The sequence below is a fragment of the Balaenoptera ricei genome, chromosome 14, assembly GCF_028023285.1.
Source record: "Balaenoptera ricei isolate mBalRic1 chromosome 14, mBalRic1.hap2, whole genome shotgun sequence".
NCBI classification, from domain to species: domain Eukaryota; kingdom Metazoa; phylum Chordata; class Mammalia; order Artiodactyla; family Balaenopteridae; genus Balaenoptera; species Balaenoptera ricei.
Genome location: NC_082652.1, coordinates 2,457,224 through 2,466,933, shown reverse-complemented (window position 1 = coordinate 2,466,933; position 9,710 = coordinate 2,457,224). Strand labels below are relative to the sequence as shown.

The 9,710-nt window shown below is 53.2% G+C and overlaps 1 protein-coding gene across 1 annotated transcript; it reads left to right on the top strand.

Annotated features, from left to right (window-relative positions):
* The first annotated feature begins 3,406 nt into the window (after positions 1-3,406).
* On the top strand, positions 3,407-6,693 carry FZD10 (frizzled class receptor 10). The gene has a single exon (XM_059894867.1). It carries the CDS (start codon positions 3,808-3,810, stop codon positions 5,551-5,553), a length of 1,746 nt encoding a protein of 581 aa, XP_059750850.1. The 5' UTR covers positions 3,407-3,807; the 3' UTR covers positions 5,554-6,693.
* Positions 6,694-9,710: the final 3,017 nt, after the last annotated feature.

The following is a 9,710-nucleotide window of genomic DNA, read 5'->3' as shown; positions in this document are numbered from 1 at the left end:
GCTGATATTCTACAAGTTCACTCTTGCAATTAGCTCGTAATGTGCTAAGTCTATGGTTCAATTTCTTTCTATTGCTGAAAGAGTTAGTACTTTTTATCTGAAAGAGATTACTGTGGGTTTTCTCAAATCTCATTTCAGAAAGATCTCACACAGTGCTTATAATTTCCACTGATAATAACATCGTAAGAGGAGATACAACTTTGACTTTTAGCAATATCTGTGTCAAAGTGTTTTCTACTTCGGACCTCGCTAGAACGAGATGAAACTCTGCCTCTCTCTCAATTTCCTTCCATCCAAAAATATTTAGTTTTCCATCAAAATATTGCCTGACTCCTGAAGTCATATTCCCATTCAAAAACCTTATACTTTTCTGGGCAAACATTTGCAAGAACTTGAAGGTAGTTAATGTTTAAGAGTGTCTCTCCCATATATATATTTTTAGGCAGTTGGGGTAAAACATATGTATATATATATTCCTTGTCCCTGCATGTTATTTGAAATCATGTTTAATTATAAAGTTTCATTAAAAACCTTTGCTCAAAATTTTAGAGGCCTAATAAGATTTCCATTAATTTAAACATATCGCTATTCCCACGACAGCCCCAAATGCTTTCTTTTCCCTCTTTCATCCGTGGTTAAATATGTAAATAAAATGTCTAAAGTCATTCTTCAAAGAAGACAAAAGAAAAAAGAGCTGAGGGGAGAGACAGCCATAAAATTCCTCCCAATTCTCCATAACATTTGCCAGAGGGGGGCCAGTTGCCAGCCCGGGCTGAGCAGCAGGGAAGCCGCTGTTCCTTAGAATCACACATCTCAAATCCCACACACAGGAGAAAAAAAATAAAATAAAATATCTTTTCAGCTGGAGCCATCAAAAGACCCTTTTCATTTATTAGTTACAGAGTTATCTTGCAGTTGGTGATTTCTCAGAGCCCTCATTTTTCTATCATAATGTCTATTTGTTGGTTTCCATCTCAGCTGGGCAGAGCGAAGCACTTCTGCAGACATTTTTTTCTAAAAAAACGAGAGAAGAAAGCAATCTGAAGTGGTTATAGTGAAAATAATGGGTCTGAACATGGCTGAATTAAAACAGCACAGAAAAGATCAATTAGGAGGCACTTTCCCAAAGAGCTAACACCCCGCTCTTGGTGTTTGGCACTGCCCTGACTCTCTCACATTTATGTTTTCAGAGTTTCTGAGGGAAGGAAAGGAAAAGAAGGAAAACGATGTCCAAGGAAGGATCTTGGCAAGGAAAATTCTAGAAAAGCCAAGGGATGTCCACTGAATCTTTTTTAATGGAAAGGTTTGGAAAATGGCTCACTAGACTCAAAAAATATATACACACGCACAAAAAAAAAAACCCCATCCCCAAACAAACAAAACTGTCGTAAGAAAAATGGCAGCCTTTTAAAAAGCATCTCGGCAAACAATCCAGTTGAAGGTGGTTGTTCTGACTGCCTTCGCGTTTACCTCGACCACCTTTTTCTCCACTTTCTTCCTCACCGGAACCTCTTCCAACACCTCACACTGAGATCCAGGGACATTGATTCAGTGCTCGGTGCAATTCCCAGCCTCATTTGTCTCAGTGTTTGCTGGATGCATGGATGGATGGATGGATGGATGGATGGAAAGAAGGAAGGAGGGAAGGAAGGAAGGAAGGAAGGAAGGAAGGAAGGAAGGAAGGAAGGAAGGAAGGGGTGGATATGTGAGTTCTCCCAAGTTTACTAGATGTAAAATCCTACGCCTTGTTTCAAATAAAAGCCAATACTCTAAAAAGCCTTCTCAGAGGAAGTGCCCCACTTCTGCCCCCGCCGACAAGAAGCTTCCCACGAGATAAGGGCCTAGCAGAAGCGTTTCCTTCTTGGGCGCTTCCTAGAAATAGCCGGGAACCCGCAGCGCCCGTCGCTCCTGCAAAGCCCCGGGGGGGCGGGGGGGGCAACAAGACCGGGGGCCCCCCCCGCACCGACTCTCAGGGATGTCTGGACACACGGCACGGGGGGCTAACCCCAGAAAGGCAGGAGGAAAAAGGAGGCCCCGGTCCGCAGGGCCTCTCCTCCCGCCCGGGAAAGTCCTCCAACTGGCCCCTCTATGCGTGATCCTGGGAGTTTCCGCAAAACTTTAAGAGATCCTGACCTCGAGAGCGGCTAAGAGGAGAGAGGCCCGGCCACCTCCTAGGGGTCCTGTTTACTGAAGGGTTAATACGGGCAGCCAGGTGACGCGCCGGGCAAGTTCTCTGGAGGTGGGGCGTGGGCGTGTGTGGCCGAAGTGACTTCGTCCCCAACCGGCCCCCCCATCCGAGGGGGGTGATCTAAGGGCACTGGGCCAGGACGCTCCTTCCGCACTTTTTAAGAGAACTGAGAGGCACGGGCGCCTCCCCTTGCCCGGGGAGTTGGGGACCCTCGGAGCGAGCTGACTCAGCGCCCGCCCACCTCCCACCCTCAACGCCGAAGCGTCCCGCGGGTCTGCAGCCCAGGAGGGAGCAGGCCGGGCAAATCACTGGCCAAATAATATAAATACCCGACGAGCGAATGACTTCCTATAATAAATAAACCCAGCCGCCTAGAAGAACTCAGCAGCCCTGCCTGGCGCGAGGCCCCTCAACTCCGCGGCGCTGTCGGGGGCGCGGGTCCCTCTGCTACACGCCAAGCCCCCCACGGCCCGAGGCGGGGGTGGGGGGGTGGGACCTAAGAGCCCCAGGAAGCTGCCCGCCCCTCCCCCTCCCCTCCCCCTCCCCCTCCCCCTCCCCGCCTTCTCCGCGGAGACCTCGGAGGCGCGGCCCTAAACGCTGGATTCCCAGAGCCCTTCCCCCCGGCCCTTAGCTCCACTCTTTGAAATTTCAAAGAGACCCCCCTCCCCGGAGCCGGAGCCCCGACGCAGGCCTGGCAACTCCGCAGCCTCGGGAAGATGCGGGCAGGTTTACAAGCGAAGGGGCCACTTTATGGCCGAGGCCATAAAACGCAAATCCCACCTCGCTTTGAAAGCGCCCTCCGCCCGGGACCCACCATAAAAACCAGGGCCGACGCGCCCCCAGCCTCGGCCGCGGACCAGCCCGCCCCCTCCTCCGGCCGGGCTCCGAACTCCCAGTAACCCCGGCGTCCTTGGGCTGCGGGGCACGAGGCCGGGGGCTCCCCGGGAAACGGGGCGCAGGCGGGGAGGCGGCGCGAGGGCAAGTCGGAGGCCGGCGCATAGGGCGAAGGAGCGGCGGGCGGGACGCACGGGAGGGCGGCGCGGGGCCGGGGGCCGGGGCCGGGGCCGGGGGGCGGCGGCGGGCGCGGGCGGCCCCGAGCTGCGCTTTCTCATGCAAAGCAGCGGCGGGGCGGGGCGCGCGGCCGGGGGCGGGGCCTGTCACCGCTCGCCTCTTTCCCCCTTTGCCTTTGCGCTCGTCGGCTCCGGCCGGGACCAGATCTCCGCGAGGCTGCGGGCCGGGCCGAGGCCGGCGCGGGGAGGGCGGAGCCGCCGCCAGCCGCCGGCCCCCGTGCGCCCGCGCCGCCCGCCCTCTCCGCGCGCTCCCACGAGAGGCCAAAGTTGGCGGCGGCGGCGGCGGCCCGCGCGCCGAGGGCTCCGGGGCTCCTCTCGCTTCCCGGTATTGTTCGCAAACTTTGCTCCTCTCCTCCGCGGCCTCACCTCGGCGGACGCGGCGCGCGGAGAGCGGGGCCGGGGGCGCTCTGTGCGCACCGCTCGGGCTGAGCTGGGCGGGCATGGGCGGGGGCCCGAGCGGGGACGAGGAGCCGGAGCCGGCAGCCCGAGCCCCGGAGCGGCGGCTCTGAGGGCGGCCGACCTCCCCGCGGGGACACCTCCGACGCCACCATGCAGCGCCCGGGCCCCCGCCTGTGGCTGGTCCTTCAGGTGATGGGCTCGTGCGCCGCCATCAGCTCCATGGACATGGAGCGTCCGGGCGACGGCAAGTGCCAGCCCATCGAGATCCCGATGTGCAAGGACATTGGCTACAACATGACCCGCATGCCCAACCTGATGGGCCACGAGAACCAGCGCGAGGCCGCCATCCAGCTGCACGAGTTCGCGCCGCTGGTGGAGTACGGCTGCCACGGCCACCTCCGCTTCTTCCTGTGCTCGCTGTACGCGCCCATGTGCACCGAGCAAGTCTCCACCCCCATCCCCGCCTGCCGGGTCATGTGCGAGCAGGCCCGGCTCAAGTGCTCCCCGATCATGGAGCAGTTCAACTTCAAGTGGCCCGACTCGCTGGACTGCAGCAAACTCCCCAACAAGAACGACCCCAACTACCTGTGCATGGAGGCGCCCAACAACGGCTCGGACGAGCCCGCGCGGGGCTCGGGCATGTTCCCGCCGCTCTTCCGGCCGCAGCGGCCGCACAGCGCGCAGGAGCACCCGCTGAAGGACGGGGGCCCCGGGCGCGCCGGCTGCGACAACCCGGGCAAGTTCCGCCACGTGGAGAAGAGCGCGTCGTGCGCGCCGCTCTGCACGCCGGGCGTGGACGTCTACTGGAGCCGCGACGACAAGCACTTCGCCGTGGTCTGGCTGGCCGTCTGGTCCGTGCTCTGCTTCTTCTCCAGCGCCTTCACCGTGCTCACCTTCCTCATCGACCCGGCGCGCTTCAGGTACCCCGAGCGCCCCATCATCTTCCTCTCCATGTGCTACTGCGTCTACTCGGTGGGCTACATCATCCGCCTCTTCGCGGGCGCCGAGAGCGTCGCCTGCGACCGGGACAGCGGGCAGCTCTACGTCATCCAGGAGGGGCTTGAGAGCACGGGCTGCACCCTGGTCTTCCTGGTCCTCTACTACTTCGGCATGGCCAGTTCCCTGTGGTGGGTGATTCTCACGCTCACCTGGTTTCTGGCTGCGGGCAAGAAGTGGGGCCACGAGGCCATCGAGGCCAACAGCAGCTACTTCCACCTGGCCGCCTGGGCCATCCCGGCCGTGAAGACCATCCTAATCCTGGTGATGCGCAGGGTCGCGGGGGACGAGCTGACCGGCGTCTGCTACGTGGGGAGCATGGACATCAACGCCCTCACCGGCTTCGTCCTCATCCCGCTGGCCTGTTACCTCATCATCGGCACTTCCTTTATCCTCTCGGGCTTCGTGGCCCTCTTCCACATCCGGAGGGTGATGAAAACGGGTGGGGAGAACACGGACAAACTGGAAAAGCTCATGGTGAGGATAGGGGTCTTCTCCGTGCTCTACACGGTGCCGGCCACCTGTGTGATTGCCTGTTACTTTTACGAACGCCTCAACGTGGAGTATTGGAAGATCCTGGCCACGCAGCACAAGTGCAAAATGAACAACCAGACTAAAAACCTGGACTGTCTGATGGCCGCCTCCATCCCCGCGGTGGAGATCTTCATGGTGAAGATTTTCATGCTGCTGGTGGTGGGCATCACGAGCGGCATGTGGGTCTGGACATCCAAGACCCTGCAGTCCTGGCAGAACGTTTGCAGCCGCAGGTTCAAGAAAAAGAGCCGAAGAAAACCGGCCAGCGTGATCACCAGCAGTGGAATTTACAAAAAAGCCCAGCATCCCCCAAAAACCCATCTCGGGAAATACGAAATCCCTGCCCAGCCTCCCACCTGCGTGTGAATGGCACTTGGAGGGAAGGCCGGAGCGGAAAACTTTCCCAGAGAGCAATACGGTGGCAGTCAGAGCCAAAACGTGGTGCTTTTCTCCGTTGGTTGGTTGGTTGCTTGTTTTGTTTTGTTTTTTTCTTTTCTTTTTTTAAATAAAAGTAAAAGGAAAAAAAAAGAGAACATAAAAAGCTTTTACCCTGAAATTCAGGATGCTGTGATAACACTGAAAGTCAAAATGTACTTAAAGGCTTTTGTTTTGTTTTGTTTTTGTTTTCAGTGAAGGAGAACCCTCCCAGTTAAGTAGCCTCTTGTGTGACTAATTTGTGGTAACATAGTTGATTCAGGCCCCCAGAAGAAAACTTTTGTTTAGGACCTTCCATAAATATACATATGTGTGTTTGAGTTGGCTTTGCTATCCATTTACAAATCAGAGAAGAGATAACTTCTTTGCAAATTAAAGAGCCTCTGCTGAGTTTCAAACAGAGAGAGAGAGAGAGAGCCGCTGTCCTGCAGGGGAGCTATCCCAGGGCCACCCTCAGGAAGGCTGCGTGTAGACAGCAACTTCTGTGCAAACAGGAAGAAAGAGAAAGCCTGACAACTCAGCACCCTCCAGTGGATTTGGAGTCACTTAAAAGAGACTCCAGCCTCCAGCCTCCACAAATGGTCCTTCTCCGACATAGAAACTTCCACCACACCTAATATTGGTCAATGCCAACGATGTGCAATACATTTTCTTTTCTCTTTACATGAAAATCAAAAGAGAAACAAGTATTTTGCTGTACATAAAGACAACAAAAGAAATCTCCTAACAAAAGAACTAAGAGGCCCAGCCCTCAGAACCCCTTTAGTTTTACGGTTTGTGGCTTTTTAATGGAAACCTAGCCAAAGCGATACACGTTTGGACTGATTTGCGGAAGGGTGGGTGGAGAGGGGAGAAGGAGCATTCAAAAGTGCCCAAAGGGCTTATTGACTCTTTCTATTGTTAAACAAATGGTTTCCATGAATAGACCCGGGAAGCCATCTACCAACCTTGGAGTTTATTCTCCTCACCAGGAAACGCCAGGAAAGAGTGGTCCTGCTGGTGTCTATTTGTAATATATGATATTTTTCATGCTTCACTATTTTATTAAAAATAAAAGATGTTCTTTTGTTTGGTGCTGGTCCCTTGTGCGTTGTAAGGTGACCCTTCTTAGTGCGTGGAGAGAACAGAGAAAACTTTCTCCCTCTGTTTGCTTTTCAAGCAAATCCTGCGTGTGCATCTCTCTCTAGAGGTCATTGGTTATCTATGTGAAATGGCAAATGGGCGGATTCCAAAGTGGGCAGGATGATTTAATTTCGGGCTGTAGAGGAATTACATGCAGGAAGCAGCTATGGTTGGAAGTTGTCTCTGAGTGGCAGGATTCAAGGGCCTGGTTTTAGCACAGTTCATTAAGAAGCATCTTGGGTACTAAGCGTGGATACACTCGTGCCCCTGGACTAGGGTCTGGAGAATGGATCCAGCCAATTAGGAGAATTAAGTCAGAGTAGGGCTCAGTTGACCTGCTGGGGTCAAATTGTACTGAGATAGAATGGCATACAACCGTCCAAAGGATGCTGGCTTTACAGCAACTCCTGGACACGTTTACAAAACAGACTGTAGATCTGGACAGGATAAAATATCTGCTAAGGGTGCTGAGTCATCAAGCAGAAGTTCATCAGCTTTGCACACCCTTGTACTCGCTTCTTCTCCCGTGTTTGCTGTCTGAGTTGTGTAGCTGTAGACCTGAAGTGGGCCTGGGTTCCTCTTGTCAGAGGCACCGCTAAACTCAAGTTCTAACCCAAGGGCACCGTTCAGACCGACTGCCCTGGGGATCTGAGAGCACAAGCCGAGCCATCGGTGGGTCATCCTGATGCCAAGCTCCAGGTTGAACAAAGAGCTCTTAAGAATTCTGAGCATTGATTAAACACTTATTAATGATGGACGGAAGCCTGAAGAACAGGGCAGCCCGTTTCCTGCAGATGGTGTTTAGGAATTAAGCCTGAGGACCCAGACCACCCTTGCATCAATGACACTAGAATTGAACAATGGTCTCAATCTTTTTTTTTTTTTTTTAGGGGGGGCAGGTAGGGGGGTTTGCTGTAGCATGCGGGGACAGGGAACTTGGATGATTTGGAACCATGTTTGAGAAACACCAACTAGGTAGGTCAAGTAATTTAAGGTAAAATCCAGAATAGCCTTCAGTGCATTAAAAAAGAAAAAACGGTAAAAAAAAAAAAAAAAATGCCCACAAATAGAAACCTATTTGTCGATTGTTCCCATCTAGCCCCCGAAAAGACTAAAGGTATTTACGTACATGTGTATGTATGTCATGTACCCTTTCTGTAACTCCTAGGAAAAATAAAAATGACATTTTGGAATGGAGCTTGGATAAGTCGAGGAAGGTAACTGTCAGAGCACTGCGGTGAAAGTCCAAGCTGGGTACGAGCTTAAAATACTCAGTTCTAAAAGCATTAGACTAATTGGCGGTTTCGGGTCTGCCCGTGGTCAGGTATGTAGGCTTTAGACGGTGGATCCAAGGAAAATCAAGGCATCCATGAGAGCCTTTGCTGTTGTTTAGAACAGCGGTCCCCAACCTTTTTGGCACCAGGGACCGGTTTTGTGGAAGACAATTTTCCGCGCACGGGGTAGGGGGCAGGGGCGTGCTTCAGGCGGTCATGCGTGTGAGTGATGGGGAGCAGCTCAGCTCCTGCTATGTGGCCCGGTTCCTAACAGGCCACGGACGCCTGGTTTAGAATGTGCAGGATTTCCAAAAGAACTGTTGACTGCCTTCGTTTGGAGATTTCCCCGCACCAAAGGCTGCGTGCGGCCTTTAGCTCCAGGAAAATGGAAACCTGTCTTGGGTGACAGATCAGAGGGGTGAGGTCCTGGTAAGAAGAAGCTCAAAGAAGGTGATGGGCCAAGGTCACGCTGCTGTCCACAGCTGTCCGTTCATTCTTTCATTCATTCCGTTATCCACATACAGCTCTCCACCACCCAGTGTATATGCCAGGGCCCGGGAAACAGAGAAGCAGGCTTTGGCTTCAAGAAGGTCACAGGCTGGTAGAGGAAACCTGCGTAGCTATAACGGGCGCTTGGGCACGACACATCTTATATGTTCTTCTATTCTGAGTCAGGGAGGCATCCCAGAAGTGGCTTGAAATTCACAGAAGGCAAAAGATTCAACGCGTATAATTTCACCGCAGGGTGAAATTGCAGCAACGTGTTGATGGTTGAGTTATACACAGGGAATAGAAAACTCCATGAAGACCTAGACGATGCCCAGCACCTGGCAGGAGGCCTCGGAGTCGTAATAATAACTACAACAACAATAACAATGATAGTCATAGTGTTGCAGACCTTTCAGAACACTTCCTGTGTGCTGAGTGCTTGACAGCCGTTGTGTCATTTAATTGTCAGGACAATCCATTCAGGTAAGTACTCTTATCAGCCCCACTTTATATATGAAGACCCGGAGGCACAGAGAGGTTACGTAAACTCCCAGGGTCATACAGCAAGTAATTAGAGCCGAAATAGGAACCGGGTAGTATGATAATAGATCGCAGTTCCGTAAGTAATTGTTGAATGAATGAATGAATGAATGATAGCTTAGCACTTTGTACCAGCTACTACGCTAAGCACTTTACATGTATTCATTCAATTCTCTAGCAAGTTTTGGTAGAGCTATTCTTATCCCCCGTATTAGAGATGAGGAAATTAGAGCACAGAGAAGTCAAGTCACTTGCCCAAGGCCACAGGGGTAGCAGGAAGGGAGCCCAGAATGTGAACCCTGGCTTTGTGCCTCCAAACCTGCCCCTCTGACCGCTAGGCCCTCCTGCCTCTCTCGGTGGTTCTGAGGACTTTACGTGGATCAGATCATGTCGTCTTCACAGCAGCCCTCCGTGCCTTTGCTGCAAGCAAAAGAGGCTCAAGATCACATTGGCAAAGTACAAAGCTCCCTTCGCCAGCATGGAGAACAGAAAAGCAGGGGGTGTGACAAACTGCCTTTCTGCACTGGTCCTGAAAGTGAGCTGAGGGCACAGCAGTGGGGATGAGCAAAGAGGGTAGATGGAGAGGCACTTAGAAGGGAGAAGCAGCAGGGCTTGGCTTTACGCAGAGAAGGAGCAAGAGGGGATGGGTGCTCAGGGGACCAG

Coding starts and splice junctions, on each gene's coding strand:
- FZD10 (XM_059894867.1), top strand. CDS start 3,808: ATGCAGCGCCCGGGCCCCCGCCTGTGGCTGGTCCTTCAGGTGATGGGC.